The sequence below is a fragment of the Ursus americanus genome, chromosome 24, assembly GCF_024610735.1.
Source record: "Ursus americanus isolate L20-20 chromosome 24, mUrsAme1.1.p, whole genome shotgun sequence".
Classification (NCBI taxonomy): domain Eukaryota; kingdom Metazoa; phylum Chordata; class Mammalia; order Carnivora; family Ursidae; genus Ursus; species Ursus americanus.
This window is the reverse complement of record NC_142150.1, coordinates 18,151,187-18,172,500: the sequence shown is the minus strand read 5'-3', so window position 1 is coordinate 18,172,500 and position 21,314 is coordinate 18,151,187. Positions and strand designations below refer to the sequence as shown.

The 21,314-nt window shown below is 35.9% G+C and overlaps 1 protein-coding gene across 1 annotated transcript in view; it reads left to right on the top strand.

Annotated features, from left to right (window-relative positions):
* Positions 1-21,314, top strand: part of DCDC1 (doublecortin domain containing 1) — a 419,738-nt gene that overhangs the window by 169,898 nt on the left and 228,526 nt on the right. The window contains exon 9 of the mRNA XM_045808577.2: positions 21,009-21,101. Coding sequence (XP_045664533.2) covers positions 21,009-21,101 — 93 coding nt within the window. The remainder of the gene's footprint in view (positions 1-21,008; positions 21,102-21,314) is intronic.

Here is a 21,314-nt window from a genome sequence, read left to right as displayed (position 1 = left end):
CTTGCTTCTTCCTCTCCCACTCCCCCTGCTTGTGTTCCCTCTCTCGCTGACTGCCTCTCTCTGTCAAATAAATAAATAAAATCTTAAAAAAGAAAAAGAAACAGACTCTTAACTATGGAGAACAAACTGAGGGATACCAGAGGAGAGAGGGGAGGGGGATGGGTTAAATAGGTGATGGGGATTAGGGAGTGCCCTTTTGTGATGAGCACAGGGTGATGTATGAAAGTGTGGAATCACTGTATTGTACATCTGAATCTAATATTACACTGTATGTTAACTAACTGTAATTTAAATAAAAACTTAAAAAAATAAAAATATGTGATCTTAAGAGATCCTTAGTCTTAGGAACTTTATGAAACATTCATGCTTACCGAATCAATGTAGTGAAGGTAAGTCTTATATGATGTTATAATCAACTATTAATCAGTTTTTACATTATGAAAACTGCACATTTTATGAAACTAAAATGACAGTAAAATTAATTGCTGAATTATTTCTGCATTAAAGTAATCAGAAATTAATGATTAATGGAAATAAGATTTAATTAATATGACCATGGACTAAAGAATTGTTTGGAGTTTTTACCAAGACACATGAGTAATACATAAAAATGAGTAAGTATGTATCATACTGTATATCACATTGAATACTAGGAAACATGGGATATAGACTTCACAGAGGTTCATGCTACCTATATAGTTAATCCCCAATCTTTTTGGTGAAAGGTATCATGAATACTTTGTATTTTAGAACCAGAAAAATTTCCCCTCCCTTACACTTCATTTATCAAATTGCCTGGTATTTTCTATTAAAAGAGAAGAGGAATTCCTTCCTGACCTTGCAAATGATCATTTTCTTTTTGAAGCATGAGATTTGATTGTCCTTGCAGTTTGGGCTCACACTTACTGCCTGCATTGTGAATAACAGTTCCTTTCTCAGTCATGGTGTTTGACTCTATGACCTCTCATAGAAATGAATTCCAAACACAGACCATGCATTGGAAAATGGAGATGGGAGTTCTTTGATACCAGAAGATAGAAATATTGAACTAGGAGCATCCTGTTCTGAATTCTCTACAAATGCAAATATATTTGGGTCAGAGAGGAGATGCCCAAATAGTTTTGGGAAGCATTTGCCCTATGAAATTGTACTTAAAAATCACAATGTGGATACCAGTGTAACTTTTTGTCTCTGTGTTGATTAGAGGAATTGAAGAATATTTTGCCAGTAAACTTGACTGGAGGAAAGCAGTCATTTTGATAAATTATTAACTCAGATTTGTTTTCAGAATATGTGATATTTTGGGTGAAACTAGGGGAAAAGTTGACCTTTGATTTATTAATTCTTTGATAAACATATTTGTACAGTACTTTATAATTGATGATGTGATTTTTCTGGGTTAAAGTTATCTCATTTGATTTTCTTAATGGGCCTTGAGATAGGTAAGGATTATTGTTATCGATACAAATCCCCAGTAATTGTGAAAATAATATTGGGAAGGAATACATAAAATACACAGGAATGCAGCTATTTTGGAGTATTCTCAGACGCTTTGGAAGAGCTTATTTATCTATACAGTGGTCCCCTCTTGTCTGTGGGGGGCATTCTTTCCAAGACCTCCAGTGGATGCCAGAGATAGTACAGAACTCTATATATGCTATGTTTTTTCCTATATATACATACCTATGATACAGTTTAATTGATAAATTAGGCAGAGTAAGAGATTAGCAGCAACAACTAATAATAAAATAGAACCATTAAAATAATATACTGTAATAAAAGTTATGTGAATATGGTCTCTCTCTCTCTCTCAAAGTATCTTATTGTGCTGTACTCATCCTTTTCTACTTGTTATGACATAAGGTGACAAAATGCCTACTTAAGAGGTGAAGCGAGGTGAATGCTGTAGGAATTGTGACATAGTGTTAGGCTACTATCGACCTTCTGACCTGAGCTGAAGGCAGATGCTTAACTGACTGAGCCATCCAGACTCCTCTGTCATTCATCTTTATTAATGATGAGTGAGGAATGCACGTAAAACACCTAGCATAGTGCCAGGCACATCATTGTAAGCCCTCGTCATTTTCTTCTCTTATGATGAATGATAATGATGATGGTGAATATTCAACATCAAAATTATCAATGTATCTAGGTACTTTATAAAGTTGAGAAGTCAAAAATTCTGGAAAATGGGAGGGAATCCATTTTAGGGTAACCAGTCATCCCAGCATCCAAATTTAAACCACTTTCAACAACCAAAATCTTAGCTTTATTTATTTTTTTAAATGAACAGGATTTGAAATGCAGGACAGTTAAAAACTTAGAATCCAGATAAAGTTCTGAAAATGAAAACTAATTTGTAAAATGCCCTGAATTTATAAGTTAGGTACAGATTTATACAATAAATGTTTATATGTCTAAAAACACTTTTGGCCAGAATGACAACTGAGAGTCCCCTCAGAACAACAGGCTTAACACCCAGGAAGAAAAAGTATATAATAAGGTCCACATGAGGTTTTGCCAGGAGGATTGGACATGCTGCTTATCATATGTCTGTCTGCCTCCTAAGACATTAGGCTCTAGAAAGGATGGAGCTGGTAATAAAATCCAGCCCCAGGGTTCCCTCGTATAGCCTTTCCTAACCTTGTAATGAAGGTCACCCAATATATAATTTTAAAAGGCCAGATGTAGATGAATTAAGATGCATCCAGAAGATGGAGTCATTATTCTCCTTAATTTTATATATATTGTATCTTCAGGGATTTCTGTAATTTCTTTTGAGAATTCTATAATTTTCTAAGTCTTCACTTCTGTTCAGTTTAATCAGTATTTGTGAAGTATCTACTATGTGCCAGGCATAAGAGATATACAGATGAACATAGACTCAAAGCCTATTTCAGGGGGCTCACAATCTGGTTGAAGAAATCAGTGTGTAAGTAAGAGATACCAATTCACTCCATAAATGCTGTGATAGCACCCTGCACAATTACTGTAGAAACAGGCAAAGGTATCAAAGATGGACTTCTGTGCGGAGGACTGAGAATAAATCAGGGCAGGCTTCCTGGATGAAGTAAACCAGATCAGAGTTGGTGTGAAAATGATTGAGTGAGTGAGTGTGTGTGTGTTTCTGTGTAGTACAAACTAGATTTATGGCAATCTCTACTATTTATCCTCATATCTTTCCTAACCCACAGCAAAATTTAGGATTATAACACAATAATTATGGTGGTAATTCCCAATTTTAGGGGAGAAGGCTCAGAATGGAATGGGTGATATAAAGAATGGATCTTGAGATTCTCTCAGAATTTCAGGGTGTAGGGACATTGATGAGTAGTTGTACAACATGGAAATTTCTGTGGCATAGCATAAGGACAAGCCAGAGTTGTGGCTGGAGATGGAGATGAAGCAGGTTAGGAAGAAGAAGTCAGATGAGGCCATGATAAGAAATTGGGTTTTTATCCTGTAAACAGTAGGGAGTCACTGAAGAGTTTTGAGTGGACAGTGACATGGTCAGATTTTTGCCTTAAACTTGAGCTCAAAAAAGGGATAAAACAAAAATGCAGATATGTATGGTTTTGCCTACTCAAGGTTTTAAAGGTTTTTGATCAAATATTGAGAAAATATCCAAATTTTGGGTCTGTATGGCAACATTATGCTAGAGATCAATATCAGCTGACCCATTGTATGAGACCTAGAGCATCTTTTTCTCAGTGATCACACATTAAAGCTCATGGAAGTGTTCTGTCTCAGTTTTGGTCACTCCTAATCAAATCAGTGTATTCACAGTTGTGTTTTTCTGTCAGGTCTGAGCCAATTGTCCTAAACCCTAGTGGCAGAGTTTGCCGTGATTCTTTACCCCTTAGGCAGAACCAAATGGAATGGGAAAAGGATCAATAACCTCAAGGATGGCCAGTGCTGAAGAGTGGAGAGTATCCCATCTCCTATTACAGTGGAAAGAGAGTAAATAGGTAACCATAACAAATCTGTGAGCTGATGTGCTAGAGTTGAGTAGACTGCTCTGGCAACACAGAATGGATGACCAACTGCCTCAGGAAAGACAACCTGATGAGGGGTCAGAGAAGATTTTATTAAGCAGAAAAATGGAGATGGAGAATTTTCCTGAAACAGTCCTAGAGGTCACTTGTTACCTCAGCCTAATTATTTCACTCTCAAGCATGTCCTGGTTTGGACAGTAGATCACACGGTCACCTATGTGACATATAGAGCAGGTGTGGTGAAGACTTCTTGCCTTCCAGCAGAATCATTCTCCTGTTGTTGTTGTTGTTGTTTGTTTGTTTGTTTTAAAATTTATGTATTTATTTGAGAGTGAGAGAATGAGAGAGAAAATGAGCATGGGGGGCAAGAGGGAGAGAGAAACTTAAGCAGAATCCGTGCTGAGCTCAGAGCCCAATGGAGGGCTTGATCTTAACGACCCTGAGATCATGACATGAACCTAAACCAAGAGTCAGATGCTTAACCAACTGTGCCACCCAGGTGCCTGTCCTCTTTTTTTGAAACACAGTTACACTCTATCTCTCAGCCAGACTTGCAGTTGGAGGTGGCCATGTGACTAAGTCTTCTCCAGTGAAGTGGGAGCAAAAGTGTTCCCAACAAGTGAACAGCTGAGGAAGTATGAAAATAAAAAGACACTGTGTTTCTTACCCTATCCCAAACTTCTTGTTTGGGAATTTTTGAGCAAATAGGGTGGAATTTTAATACCTGTAAGAACTAGGTAGTTATAGATCTCCTTCAGATGTTTTCAGGGACATTTGAAAGCATTGCCTTGCAATAAAAAGCAAGTTGCCAAATAATATGGCAGTGACACCATTTCTATAAACATAAAATCCATATATTTTATTTGTACTATATTTCTATATATGTACATAGGAAGAGATCTAACCTATTAAATATAAAACTGTTAATACTACTCATTAATGATTACACCAATTATATTAGAATGCATTAGTAGATATTTTCAGAATGGAAAAATAACATTGGGTATTAACTTTGATAATTCTAGAGATGAAGTGGAAGTTACAAATTATTACATAAGTGATTTCAATATGTTTCATCAATAATTTGATAGGGGATTTTATTTTTTTATTTTATTTTTTTTCCATTTCTTATTTTATTTTATTTTATTTTTTTATTAACACATAATGTATTATTTGTTTTAGGGGTACAGGTCTGTGATTCATCAGTCTTACACAATTCACAGCACTCACCATAGCACATACCGTCGCCAGTGTCCAACACCCAGCCACCCCGTCCCTCCCGCCCCCTCCACTCCAGCAGCTCTCAGTTTGTTTCCTGAGATTAAGAGTCTCTTATGGTTTGTCTCCCTCTCTGGTTTTGTCTTGTTTCATTTTTTCCTCTCTTCCCCTATGATCCTCTGCTTTGTTCCTCAAATTCCACATATCAGTGAGATCATATGATAATTCTTTTTCTAATTGACTTATTTCGCTTAGCATAATACTCTCTAGTTCCATCCACATCATTGCAAATGGCAAGAATTCATTTTTTATGGCTGATTAATATTCCATTGTGTGTATATGTGTGTATACCACATCTTCTTTATCCATTCATCTGTCAGTGGACATCTAGGCTCTTTCCATAGTTTGGCTATTGTGGACATTGCTGCTATAAGCATTGGGGTGCATGTGTCCCTTTGGATCACTACATTTGTATCTTTGGGGTAAATACCCAGTAGTGCAATTGCTGGGTCATAGGGTAGCTCTATTTTCAACTTTTTGAGGAACCTCCATACTGTTTTACAGACTGGCTGCACCAGCTTGCATTCTCACCAACAACGTAGAATGGTTCCCCTTTCTCCACATCCTTTCCAACATCTGTCGCTTCCTGACTTGTTAATTTTAGCCATTCTGACTAGTGTGAGGTGGTATCTCATTGTGGTTTTGATTGGTATTTCCCTAATGCTGAGTGATGTTGAGCATTTTTTCACGTGTCTGTTGGCCATTTGGATGTCTTCTTTGCAAAAATGTCTGTTCACACATGAAAAAATGTTCAAAATCACTAGCCATCAGGGAAATTTACCCCAAAGATACAGACGTAGTGAAGAGAAAGGCCATATGCACCCCAATGTTCATAGCAGCATTGTCCACAATAGCCAAAGTGTGGAAGGAACCGAGATGCCCTTCAACAGATGAATGGATTAAGAAGTTGTGGTCCATATATACAATGGAATATTACTCAGCTATCAGAAAGAACGAGTTCTCAACATTTGCTGCAACATGGACGGCACTGGAGGAGATAATGCTAAGTGAAATAAGTCAAGCAGAGAAAGATAATTATCATATGTTTTCTCTCATCTATGGAACATAACTAGGAAGATCGGTAGGGGAAGAAAGGGATAAAGAAAGGGGGGGTAATCAGAAGGGGGAATGAAGCATGAGAGACTATGGACTATGAGAAACAAACTGAGGGCCTCAGAGGGGAGGGGGGTGGGGGAATGGGATAGACTGGTGATGGGTAGTAAGGAGGGCACATATTGCATGGTGCACTGGGTGTTATACGCAACTAATGAATCATCGAACTTTACATCGGAAACCGGGGACGTACTGTATGGTGACTAACATAATATAATAAAAAAACATTAAAAAAAAAAAAAAGAAAGTGAGAAGGGGAGAAGGTGGCCTGCTCACCCTGGTCCTGCCAGTGCTTTGGGGGATCTAACAGCCTGCTGCCAGCGCTCGCTCCTGGCGACACCGGAGCAGAAGGGGGCTGCCCATAGGACTTGCCCGCAACATTGTCCCCCTCTCACTCCCAGGGCGTGTGCACCCCTTCTCCCACCTGCCTCCGGCTTCCCCAGGGAGAACAGGTGCTGGCTGGTGGCAAGACAGAGAGGCTAGGGAGATTCAGAAGGTCTGCTCAGATCCTGCACCTGGAGAGGCCCTGATTTCCATCTGCTGTTCTGCTCTCCAGAATTACGTGTTGTGGCTTTTCGCAAGTGACTCTGAAGTCAAATGAAGCCAGCAGGTCCTGGTCACAGCAGCTCCCCTTATAATCCAGCCGGTTCTGTCCCCAGCCCCAGCAAACAGGAAGTGCTAATGCATTCAAAGGGAGTACAAGCACAAGGCGTCCATTCATTAGGGAGGATTTAGAAGGGATTTATTATGTGATAAAAATTCAAGGATATAATCTCTCTGGGCTACCTGTATTTTCAATTTGCATATTATATTCAAACTCAAATTGACTTGCAAATAAAAAGCTATATAAGCTTAAAAAAAAAAAAGAAATGTCTGTTCATGTCTTCTGCCCATTTTCTGATTGGATTATTTGTTCTTTGGGTGTTGAGTTTTATAAGTTCCTTATAGATTTTTGGATACAAGCCCTTTATCTGATATGTCATTTGCAAATATCTTCTCCCATTCTGTTGGTTGTCTTTTGGTTTTGTTGACTGTTTCCTTTGCTGTCCAAAGCTTTTTTTCTTGATGAAGTCCCAATAGTTCATTTTTTGTCCTTGCTCCCCTTGCCTTTGGCTATGTGTCTAGGAAGAAGTTGCTGCAGCTGAGATTGAAGATGTGGCTGCCTGTGTTCTCCTCTAGGATTTTGATGGATTCCTATCTCACATTTAGGTCTTTCATCCATTTTGAGTCTATTTTTGTGTGTGGTGTAATGAAATGGTCCAGTTTCATTCTTCTGTATGTGGTTGTCCAATTTTCCCCACACCTTTTGTTGAAGAGACTGACAGGGGATTTTAATCCAGTTTCTTTTTTTGTATAAACCTCAAAAATAAATTCTCCTAAAATCTGCAAGTGTAATTTATTTTCTTATTTATGCCATCAAAAAACAATCCATATTAATAGAATTCTGATTTTTAACTCTGGCTTTCATAGTCATATGCTTTAATATGGAGGAAAAATTTGCCAATTTGTCTGTTACTATCTAGCTCTTTCCTTCATTTATTAATCATATATTCTGATGTACCCAAGGCACAATTAAAAACCATGGGAGCAGGGGTCTGACATACCTGGATTTGAATCTCAGTTCTTCAATTTTCTTTGCTTTGTGTTCAAGAGCAAGTTACTTAACCTTTTTAAGCATCATTTACATGACTTCCAGAACGACTTTTGAGGATTAAATGCTACAATGCATCTGCAGTACCCAGAACAGTGCGACAGAGTAGACAATGAGAGGCCCCCTCTGATCTCTACCCAGTCTTTGCGCTCATCTCAGTTCGCTTTTAAGAAGCATATAACTTAATGCAGTTATTAAATAGGAATTCATAAACCTTCCACTGCCCTACATGGATTTGTACTACCCATTTTCTCAAAACAGTTTAGTCGGTTGTTGGCAATCTTAAAAGCAAAAAAGCTAATATTATATATCTTTTTTTGTCTCTTTTAATAAATTTTTATTTTCTTTTGAATTATATTTTATCTATTAAAGATTGAGATAAAATGAGAAAAATGACAATTAAGTTGGAGCAAATGTGGACAGAAAACAGGTTTTTAAAATAAGTATAAAGTCAGATATATTGGTGGGTAACAAAGAAGAGCAATATGAAAAAGAGCTTATTTTTTTCTTTTTTTTAAAGATTTTATTTATTTATTCGACAGAGATAGAGACAGCCAGCAAGAGAGGGAACACAGCAGGGGGAGTGGGAGAGGAAGAAGCAGGCTCATAGCGGAGGAACCTGATGTGGGGCTCGATCCCACAACGCCGGGATCACGCCCTGAGCCGAAGGCAGACGCTTAACTGCTGTGCCACCCAGGCGCCCCTTATTTTTTAATTACAAGATTCATGCATATACATGTATTAATAATCCAGAAAATTTAGTGTATAGAGATAAGCTGATGGAAATAGGGAAAAAAGGGTTATACCACCCACAATCTCACCATTCTGACTAGCTATTCACAATAGTTCATATATGTCCTTTATATACTGATTTATACGTATATTTAAAATCTTATTTGCTTTTTGAGACTATTTTTCAGTGAATACATTGTTACCATTTCCCATTATAAAATATTCCATAACATTATTTTAAATATTATTTTAGTTGAATGATGATATTCTAGTTTATAGGCTTATTTTACTAATCCCCTTAATTGTGAACATTTACATATTATGTGATCTCTCTACTTTGGCAAACAATGTTTTATCATTGTTTCAGCCAATTTTTGGGTACATGTCCATAATTATTTCCTATTGAAAAATTCCTAGAAGTGGAAATTTTGGATCAAAGTTTGTGCACATTTTAAAGACTTGATATACATTGCCTAATTTCGCTCTAAAAAGCTATAGCATTTATGTTTTCACCAGCAAAACACGAAAGTACGTTTCCCTGTATTTATTATTCCTTAAATTCACTAATCCTTATCATTAGAAATTTTTTGATCATTTTTTTAGTTTGAATTATTTTATTTTATTTTTAAAAGTAATCTCTACACCCAATGTGAGGCTCAAACTCACAACCCTGAGATCAAGAGCCATATGCTCTACTGACTGAGCCAGCCAGGCACCCCTGAATTATTTTATTAGTTGTAATTTTGAACTCTTTTGTACATGTATTCTTTTGCCATTTGCATTTTTTTCTTTTATAAACTGTGTGTTCATTTTCTTTGCTTCTATTTTCCTTGGTGTTTATCTTTTTCTTAAGTTTTTTAGTCTACCTAACATGGATGGATATAGAGGGTATTATGCTAAGTTAAATAAGGTCAGACTGAGAAAGACAAATACAATATGATTCCACTCATAAATGGAATCTAAAAAAATGAATAAACAAAAAGCAGAATCAGAACTATAAATACAGAAAACAAAGTGATGGTTGCCAGGGGGAGAGAGTTGGGGGTTTGGGCAAAATGAAGGGTAGAGGGAGATACAAGTCTCCAGTTATGGAATAAGTAAGTCACAGAAATAAAAAGCAGAGCATAAAGAATACAGTCAATGATATTGTTAATAACGATGTAATGGGACAGATGGTAGCTATGCTTGTGGTGAACATAGCATAATATATAAACTTGTCAAATCACTAAATTAAAAACAAGTGATTTTTTTAGTCTATCTCAGAGTATTCTTATATATTAGGGATACTAACCTATTGTCATGTTGCAAATATTTTCTCGGTGTATTGTTGCTTTTCCATTTTATTAAAACTACTTTTGAGGTACAGAAGTTCAGGACTTTGATTTAATTAAATCTATCCATATTAGACTTACAGAGACCATTTCCTCTCAGACTTTACAAATCAGCTGTATTATATTCTAGTACTCTTATTATATTTAAATTCTGAAGTCACCAAAAGTGGCATAAAGTAAAAAGTGGATCTGACATAATTTTCTGAAGTGTTAGTCAGTTGTCCACTCCAATAACCTATTTAATTCACCCTTTCCTTGTTGATTTGAAATTTGGACCACAATCCTTTATCTGATCTTTCTGGGGCCAGATGTATTTTGGAATTCAGAATGTTTTGGTTTTTAGAATTAGTACATAGACCATACGTTATGTGACAACTTCAGTGAAGTCTGAAACAGTTCCCTGTAATGAAGCACTTTAATATTTTCACAGGAGACATTCACAGTAAGTGAGATATGTAAAGTCTATAAATCAGTCTTTGTTGCTTTTGTTGCCTAATGAGCTCAAAAAAAAAATCCAGTTTTCAGAAATTTTTGGATTTTGGAGTTGTAGCTAAGAGATAGTGGACTTGCATCACATTTAACATATAATAAAGCCCTAAGTATACGTGCTGTGTCTATTTTGACCTGATTTTTAGTTCTATCTTATGCTACATACTGTGATACATTAATGATTTTTGTTTTAATATACCTTTTAATATTAGTTTTACTGTTTCTTGTTTTTCAAAAAATCTCTTGGTCATTATTATTTTAGATGTATTACAGAATATTTTTTTCAAGCTCTAAACAAATTATATCAGAGAATTATAGATTAATTTGGGGGAAGAACAGCAGGCAGGGTTGAGCCATGTTGATGACAGAGTTGTGCTCCCTGTTTCTGGGTACTGTCTGTTGTTCTTGCTCTTGAAACAACTCTTAGAGGTCCATCCTCTACTCTCAAGACCAACTTGAGAAATGTTGGTCTCTTGACACATTTCTGGAGTATATCTGGCTGGATACCCCTGAAGTGCTGTCATGGTTATTAAAATATCTATTAGCATCTTCAAGGTTCTTAGAAGCCATGCTATAAAGAAACCCATGTATCTTCATTTAACCTACTGTTTAAGAAAATCACTTGGCCACAAAATCCCTATTTCATAAAACTGGGCAAATAGTTTAGGGAACAGTTGTTTAATGCAAAATAAAAGCACTTTGAATTGGAGGATCCCTCATTCATCACTAATCCATCATAGGTGTTTAATGAATGTCTGCTACCTACCTATTATGGTTGAATGTATTGGAGATATGAAAGAATTGTAAGATGTGCTCCTTTACCACAGACAGGGACAAACACCAGGAAAACTATTAGGAACTGCTGAACTGTAATTCTCAATATACTATTAGCCTTCTGAAGGTGCAAAGGCATCTAGGTGATATTTGTATCACCAGAACCAGTACAGTGCATTGATTATATCAACATTGGCATTCAGTAAATATACTAGATAAAAGAGTGGAAGGAGGGGGGAGAGGCACTATCTGTAATATACGGCAGTATATTTTGGTTCATATATGCATATAGTGAGATGAAAAACCAGAGTGGGCTTCACAGATTGGACCACAGGTTGGACCAAAAGCTGGGCCACAAAAGATTGATAGGGATGGATTTTCTCCGTTACTGCAGGAAATAATAATTGGAAATATGTTTATTGGAGATGTAAAGTGCATCACACCTAGTCTATCCCATATTCAGACAGTTTTCTATAAGGATAGTGGCCTATCTGCCTCATCCTTTTTGTCCTCCAGAAACCTAATCACAGTTCTCAAAGCATTCTCTGATTCAGATAGTTACTTTAGTGGTTGAGAGAAAATGTAATTTATTGCTTTGTGTGAAGAAATGAAATGTTCTAGTGTGGAAAACAGTGCTGGACTGGTCTAACTGAAGTGATAGGGTAAGCAGACATAATACAGAGGCGGCCTGCCGCACTTGCTTGTCAACTGAATTCTTAAGTTTATTTGGAGAATTCGTAAAAAACTAGAATGGTTCCTTTGATACCCTTAATTGGCCTGCTCAATTTGGTAGGTGTCAGCTTATCAATTTCTCCTTAAAATGTACAGTCTGACTGTTGTATTTCTCTCCCATGTCTTATAAATCCTGTTTTCGCTTTTGTTCCTTGGCTGAGTCCAATAATAAACTCTCTCATATGTGTGTACACAATTTGTGTGCAAAATGACTAAATGATGTTGAGTTATTTTCCAACACTAGTACCTTCTTCCTGAGCTCTTGCCCATTGGATTGTTGGGGAAAATAACTGAATGTCCAATTCAGTGTAAGGCTTAGTCTGATTTGATCATTTAAATAGTTATTTTAGGTCATTCTTTCTCTGAGATAGACTCTCCTGCACCCTGTTGGTTTCTTTTAGGTGGTATATGGAAGAAGGGGCTGTGTGGCTTTCATATCCTCAAGGCATTGGGAAAGGGACCCCTGCCTCAAGCTGGCCCATTGGAATGTATATACATTGGGGCTCTATCCCAGAACTCCAGGATCACGCCTTGAGCTGAAGGCAGAAGCTTAAGGACTGAGCCACCCAGGCGCCCCACAGAGTAATTATTCTTAATTTATGGGCTGAGTCTTCTAAGGTTAGCTGTCTATATGCTGAGAGGAGTAAAAGGTTTCCATGAGAGGCAGATCATCTCTAAAGGCAACAAGATTGTTGCCTTTAGTTTGCAAGGATATTGTTTGGTTGCACAATTTTATTGTACATGTCAGAAATGATATTATTGTGACAAATCCTAGGAACATCTAGGGTATTTAAGACAGTTTTGTACTTGAAAAGGCCAAAAAGAAAGACATATTAATAAATTTTTAAACTATTACCCCTGTTACATTATCCATTATAATACCTGAAGGACCTTAAACCTGGCACATTATTAAGACATTTGAATTGGATACCTTGAGTTGCAAGAAATAGAGACTCCTTCAGATTTCCTTAGGTAATGGACGTTTACTATGAAGACACACATAACATTCCTGATATTGTTTATTGGTTGCAATTAATGGGATCTATCTCAGATAACTTGGGCAAAAAATAATTTAATATGATGGTAGGTGGTAGCACATGGAATTTAAAAAAAGACCAAAGAAAGGGGCAGTAGAAAAAACCAGAATAGCTCCAGACATCTGGATCCGAGGAAAAGGCTCATTACGGTGGTGTTAATGGGACAGGTTCTCTCCAACTATTGATGTCTCCAAGTGGTTTCCCTCTTGACTCTATCTCTTAAAGAGAGAAGCTGATTGGTGTGGGAGGTCAGGGGTTCACCCCTTGACCACGGTAGCACAGTCCCTCCAAAACTGCATGGAGTAGTAGAAGAAATGGTGTAGAGAGTCAATTTGAGAGGACAAGCTGAGTTCCGTTTAGGGCATGTGGCTTTCCCAGTTGTGACAGAATGTCTAGGCAGAAAGTTTATCATCTGGTTACTGAGTGAGTCAGGGCTAACTCAGTGCTATTTTTCCCATGGAATTTGGAAGGGCTAATATTTATGATTAATTAAAAAAAACGGGAAAGAAGATTTTTAAAAACAGTTTCTTTCTTTGATTAAATGTTAAATAAATTGTAGGTAAAGTATTATGTAGAATTCTCTTACATTCTTTTAGACAAAATCTAACTATTTTAAAATGTTACTGTTTTAGACTTCAGAGGGGAGGGAGGTGGGGGAATGGGATAGACCGGTGATGGGTAGTAAGGAGGGCACGTATTGCATGGTGCACTGGGTGTTATACACAACTAATGAATCATTGAGCCTTACATCGGAAACCGGGGATGTACTGTATGGTGACTAACATAATATAATAAAAAATCATTAAAAAAATAAAAAATAAAAAAAAATAAAATGTTACTGTTTTAAAATGGTGATGCTTTTGTTTGTTGGTTTTCAAATATTACAAAGATTTCTTTTATAAATGCTCCCTTAAACTGTCCTCAAGAAGGTACGGGCTATGGTAAAAGCAGCTTTTTTCAGAGAATTAGCAAGAATGGGAGAGGAATCCCTGGCTTTAGAAGGCCCGGGCAGTATGAACTGCAGTATTGCCCACTGTGTCAGAACTAATTTGTGGCAGAGCCAGATTTCACAGCCAGTTTTAAACTAAGGATTCTGCTCCTTCCCCAAGTCTAGAAGTGGCACTCTTGAATTATTTTTATAGAAGGGACTTGAGTGAGACAACCTGGTTAGAAGTGGAGTCCAGCTCAGGATTTAGTTAAGGTATCTCTAAAACTGGAACTGAATTAAGTGTATATAGCTTGAGAAGATGGGGTTGAGGCAAGGCAAAGCTAACAACTGAGTTACGTAGAAACTCAAAGCTAAGAACTGAATTATATAAAGTTATCTATATACCCTCACTATAGGACTAGCATTTTGCATATATACTCCACTTTATAATTACAATCAGAAAAAGATTACGTATGGAGTCACACAAGCCATCTTAGTTCTTGTTCCCCTGTATGAAACATTCCTTCCAGTCAGACCATTGCCTTAGGCTGACTCACTTAGATCAGCTATGCCTTTCTTCTCCGCCTTTCCTTCAAGGCTCAGCTTGTGTTCTCTCCTCCCCCTCCCAAAGCCATGTCAAGCCACTTCGCTAATTGATTTAGAACGAATTTCATCATGTAATTAATGACTAGTAACATCAATTAATATTTATTAATATTATTCTCCTATATTATCACTTCTTTTCCTAACTAGATACTCTCCATTGTTTATGCCTTAACATCTCCACCTTAAATATTTTTGTCCTTTGTACGTGTAGATTGTATTGCTTATACCTCTATCTGACAATTATTTATGATCTATGGTGTGCATACATTGTTTCTTACTTTCTATTGTTTTCATTGTCTCCTCAATCATATCTCACTTTGCTGTTAATCAATTTGTATGGAGCAGAATGTCTAGTACACTTGTTGCATGTAGAAGTGTATTATACTATTTGATGCTGTGGCTTTCTAAATTGTGAGGAGAAATGGGATCAGTTGGATTCAGTTTTAGGCGTCCAGCTCTCTCCTTACCTACAACTCCAACTTTATCTAGTTAAGAGCTAAGCTTTTGTTTAAAGATTTCAGACACCATCTCCCCCCCAGATGAGGACCATTTATTAAACAGACCTACATGTATTTTTTTATTTGCTCAATCTAATTATAAATCTTGAATCCTGGTCTGGTGCTTCTTCACAGTTCCTAGCTTGATTTTGAAAAAATTAGTAGGTTTTTAATAAATATTAAGATGCAATTAATAAGAGTATGATAATATTTATATCCTATGAATTTTATGTTCAGTTCAATTCTAAAGGATATTTAAATTAATTTTTAAGTAAAAAATAATTCACATTTTCTTATCACAAGTGTTGAGCACATAAAATCATGCCTTAGAGAAATTCACAAACACACACATGCACACACGCACGCTTTGAGAATACCAAGAATCACCCTTAATATTAATGGCCTGAACAGATAGCAATTTTTGACATGTTGACCTGTTCACCAGTTCAATTTTGTACTTTTGAACTTTTCAAACCATTGCCTATATTTTTGGTTTCATCTTCGTGGACAGGTAGGGAACCAAAACCATCAGTCTGGTCCAAATTAAAATGATATAAACTCATTATCATTTAACTTTTTTACCAAATATTTTTTTGTGTATGGCCGCTCTTTATCAATTCCATTAATGCATTTTCAGACACAAATGATTTAGGTTGACAAAATTCAGAGTTTTTCCTGGACATCCATGATACCAAATAGTGGCTTCCCCCACACTCGTAGCAGCCACCTCCTGTTCCCATACATAAATGGCAGCCAGCAATAGCTGGAAACAAAGGACTCTCTCCCAGTCTCTGAATACAGTGACATTCATTCTGAGAGAAGCAGGGGCAGCTTTTTGAAAGCCGACTTCTTCAGCTCGACAATAACACACAATGAGTTATTGACTTGTTTATATACGGAGCTCTTTTCAGTAACTAACTCTGACTCCCACAGTCTGGACAAATGATTGATTTCGTGGTTAGAAAAAGAGAAAGCTCTCGCGCTAAACTCTGTAGTGCAAACTACTTCTTCCCCATTTGTTCCCTAAATGAATAGGACCTTATTAAAATGCACTTTCCAAAAAAAATACCTGCAGCTGGCCTTTATAACCATGTTTTGTATATATAAATAAGTAATTTGTCCCAGTCTTTTGTATATTAACAGACCATTGGAAAACTTGTCAATATATACGAAGGCTGATTGTCCTGTTTTTTATGCTAAACTGTATTGCCTATATTGATCTGCATGTAAAATATGGATCAAATAATTTATTATTAGATCAGTTTACTGGTCAAAAGTTAGATTTTTTGATAGAAAGATTCAGTTTTCTTGTTGGGCTACATTGATTAAAGACATTATATACAACACATATCATATATTTCACATTGAATCACTAGCTATTCTGAAGACAGAGAAAAGTACATGCAGAACTATAATTCAGAGCACTGAGAGTATGGTTGGACTCTTTGTTTAGCACCTATCTGGAATGTCAATATGAATTAAGAAGACAGAGCATACCAGCTTGTTTGATCACTGTACCTTTTAAAAATACATTAATAATTGGGCTCTAGAGTTTAGAGTTATTTTCTCCTATAAAATAGATCTTATTTTATCTTACTGTCATGTTAAAATTTTTTACACAACTAGTCTTTACAATTTTTATAAATACACTTCAAAATATTTGGGAGGAAGTTAAGAAAAAAAACAAAACAAGAAGGAAAAGTCATGTGTGGCTACTGACACACACAAAAGGAGATTACTGCTGTTCTGTCTGTATTTCTCCAAGCAGATCTTCAACCTGTTGTCCTCTCTAGGATGTCCATAGTTGAGCTTCCAGAGCCTGCAAATGTTTGAAGAACTCCTCAAATGAAGAGCACTTTTTCTTATAGTCACAACGGGCCATACATGTTATACAGAACTATATATTACTAAACCATGACCCTTTAGGGCTTTAGAGAAAGTATAACACCTGCTACCTTAGCATTAGAAGTTTTATGTAAAATACATATAGTCTGAAGGGTAACAATCATTAGAAATCATTTCGTTGAAACCTGTGGCTTCAGGTATACTTCGGTGGACTTTTTTCTTAATTCCTAAACAGATTGTTTGAAGTGAACATATTCCTTTTTAATCTTTTTTCTCTAACAAAACCATTTTTTGGAAGCACTTTTTATTTAGTTTTCCTTGACAGAACCATTATGTTTCTTGTTTTTTCCATTTCTGCCACTGTCCTTCACTGTCTCTTGATGGTTCTATTCTGGTTACTGTTAATATTGAATGAGACCAATTTTAACCTGATCTTGGATAGCTAGTAGTTATTACATATTTTTTAAAATCTTAGCAACAAGGCCTGACAAAAATGGTAAATTAAACCTTCCTATTTAGCTTTAGATTTTGATGTACACAATGAATATTTATGGGTGTTTTCTTACATTTAAAAAGAGCAAGATATAGTTAGAACAAAGTCACACTCCCCTGTTTGGTAGAAATTTGTCTTTTCATAGTTATATACACATTTTAGCCATCTTTATGTTAATTTTTTATTGATGTATAATTGACATATTATATTAGTTTCAGGTGTACAACATAATGATTTGATATTGTATATATTGTAAAATGATTACCGGAGTAAGTTTATTAACATCTGTCACCATGCTTACATTTTTTTTGTGTGTAATGAGAGTTTTTAAGACTTACTCTCAACAGCTTTCAGGTATATAATACAGTTACCATGTTATACATTACATCCCCATGATTTATTTATTTTATAGCTGGAAATTTGTACCTTTTGACCACCTTTACCTGTTTCACCCACCTCCCACATCCACCCCTGGCAATCACCAATTTGTTCTATCTATGAGCTTGGTATTTTTTTTTTAAGATTATGCATATAAGCGAGATCATATGGTATTTTTCTTTCTCTGACTTATTTCACTTAGGACAATACCCTTGTTTTTGACTTTTAATTTGAAATTTCTACCCCCTTTATACATGAAAAATTAGCCTCAGAAATTTCGAACCCACTGACAAAGATTATTTTATACATTTCAGATAAGAATAACAAATCGAAAGCACATAGTTTTGTCATAATGAAGAAACAGGATCTTCTCCTCCAAAGTGACAGGAGAGGAGAATCCTACGATTGTTATCATGACATGGGACTTGAGGGGAAGATGCTATTAACACTGCGTATTACTAATACCTCGGGTGAAGATGCACTCTCTTAATTTGACTTTTACTTTCAATAATTTTCTCTAAATGATTGTATTAAAATCTCTCTCTTTTGGAATGGCCGGTCTGTTTCCAGAAAAGGCCCATGTCTGTGTCCTTATATTTTGTTGACCATTTATTTCTCAATATCTTACTGGATTCTCTATTTGGTATGCATATGATGTTTGCCGATAGTGTTGATATGTTTTGACCTCAGCTTGTGTAGATTAGTATAGTGTTTCTTTAGAAGCTGAATATTAGAATAGAGGTGATTTTCCCAACTGTGGTGCTTTCAAAGGTAAAGAATTCCCACCTTTTAAAGAGTTACTTGGAAGCAGTTCTAAATGTCATGGCCCTGGGAGACTGCATTAGAATCTGACTTACTGCTGTGGCACCAAAGAGTTCAGTATAGCTCTGATTTTGTTTTGTTTGCTTCCCTTCAGAAAAGATCTGCTCTGAATGTTTGGGCATTTGGAAATTAATTTTGTAAAGAATGGATGAGTTTGGTGAATATTTCCCAGTACCCTCTCCTTCATACCCATCGCCTCCTGAGATGAGAATCCCCCCATAAATAAATAGCCATAGAGACCTGACACAGCTATGTTGTACCACAGTTTACACACGGGTTTCTGTGAGGTAGATATTTGACTTTTTATAATATGTTTTTTATATTACTTCAACACATGAAAAAAATATTCTCTGGGGAGAGTAATCCTAAGAATAGTTTCACATGATGATATTTTTCCAGTTTAATTGAGTTGTAATTGACATACAGAACTGTGTAAGTTTAAGGTGTACAACATAATGACTTGACTTTCATATATACTGTGAAATGATTACCACAAGAAATTTAGTTAACATCCATCATCTCATATATAGGTACAAAAAAAAAAAAAAAAGAAAGAAAAACAACGTGTTTTTCCTTGTGGTGAGAACTCTTAGGATCTACCCTCTTAACAACTTTCAAATATACCGTTCAGCATTGTTAACTACAGTCATAACGTTGTACGTTACGTGATGATCATTTTTTAGCAAACTTGTTTTTCGTGGTTCTCAATCCAGGACAGGGATCATCAAATGTTGCCTGCTGTTCAAAATCAGCCTGCCACTTGTTGGTTTTTTAAGTTTTATTGAGGCATAGCTATGCTCATTCATTTATGTATTGTCTATTAAATGCTGCAAGGGTGGAGCTGAGTAATAGCAACAGAGACTGTATGCCCTCCCCCAACCAAGCCTAAAATATTTACTCTCCAGCCCTTTACAGAAACGTTTGTCAACTCCTTATCTAGGGTGATCATTAGAATCACCTAAAGATTCCTGGACTTTCCCTCTACCAAGATAGAATCTCTGATATACTGAGCTGTATCACATATCAGTGGATGAAGAGTTCACAGGTTTGATGCTATTCTTATAGCATATATACATACTAGATTGAGGAAACCATATTATTGATCCCACCCACATTTTATCTCAAGTATAAGAATGAGTCTTCAGGCAGGATATGGATTAAAGATTCATATTAACTCAAACATGATTTTCCAGGCATGCAATGGAGAAACACGATTTAAAACAACAACCAGGGTGCCTGGGTGGCACAGTCGGTTGGGCCTCTCACTCTTGGTTTTGGCTCAGGTCACAAACTCAGGGTCCTGGAATTGAGCCCTATGTCAGGCTCTGCACTCAGCACAGAGTCTGTTTGAGGTTCTCTCTCCCTCTCCCTCTGCCCCTCCTGCTCGCGCAGTCTCTCTCTAGAATAAATAAATAAATCTTACAAAAAAAAATAAAGCAACAACAACATTAACAAAACAAACAAAACAAAATAAAAAACATGGTCATTATTTATTTTTTACCTCAGTAGAGAAATACAATATGGCAAGTCCGTTGCTTAAGAATTGTTAAATATTCCAATTCAGAAGGTTTTGGATTAAGCTGTTACGTTCCCTCTTTCTATTAATACCAGTTTGCTGAGTGACTGTTATTGCGTGAGTTCAGTTTTTTCCTTCATTAAAAATAGCATTTTGTTTCGGTGGGGATTATTTAAAAAGAAACAAGTATGGACCGCATTCACCTTTTTATAATGTATGAATTAGCAGCAGTAGTAGAAGACCTTTCTCTGGCTTTGTAAATGGATCAGGCTGCAGGTAACTGTTCAGGTATTTAAGATACATTATTTCTTGTCTTGAAATATTATAAATAATTTTGAACTGTTCTAGAATGTTTGATCGACATTTGCTTTTGGTTTATGTTCTTGAATTTTTATCCTGATGTAACAGCAGTCAATTTATTCCCTACTGGCAATGAGAAATTTTAATAGGAAATATCAGCCTAATTAAAAAAATTGCTATGCTCATTTTGATAAAATACTTTAAAAAAGTAACTGTTGGTGTTAAATGTCTGCAATTAAGGACCCCTTCCCAAATCATATTTTAGTAAACTTATAAACAATAAAAGTGGAAGTGAAAGATTCAGTGTTAAATGTTTTAAATATAAAAATGTACTTTCAACTTAATCTAAATGGAGTTCATTTTCATATAAATGTGGCCCAAGTTAATTTTAAATCTCCTTTCATGATTATGCTAAATTGGTTGTTTGAAGAAATGTTGTAGTGAGGTGTCAGTAGGTGCCTATTTTCATGCAATTTATTTATTTTTTCTAGTTGAACCTGGCTTTACATGAACAGAAAGAAAAAATTACTGAAAAAGTAATTCTTTCAATGACAGCAAAGGAACACCATAAGGCACAAGAAGAAGTAAGAAACTTACTTTTTAAACTGTGTTATAAAATTACTATGAGTACTAATTTAAAAATCAAAATATATTTTATTTGGGTCTAATAGTGAAACAACTATAGTTATCTGATAGCAACAAAATGAAGAAAATTGGTCAAAACTGGAATCATTTTATTATATAGGCAGCTTGAAAAATAATTATATGCTTGAAAGAATAAATATTGTAATTTTCTG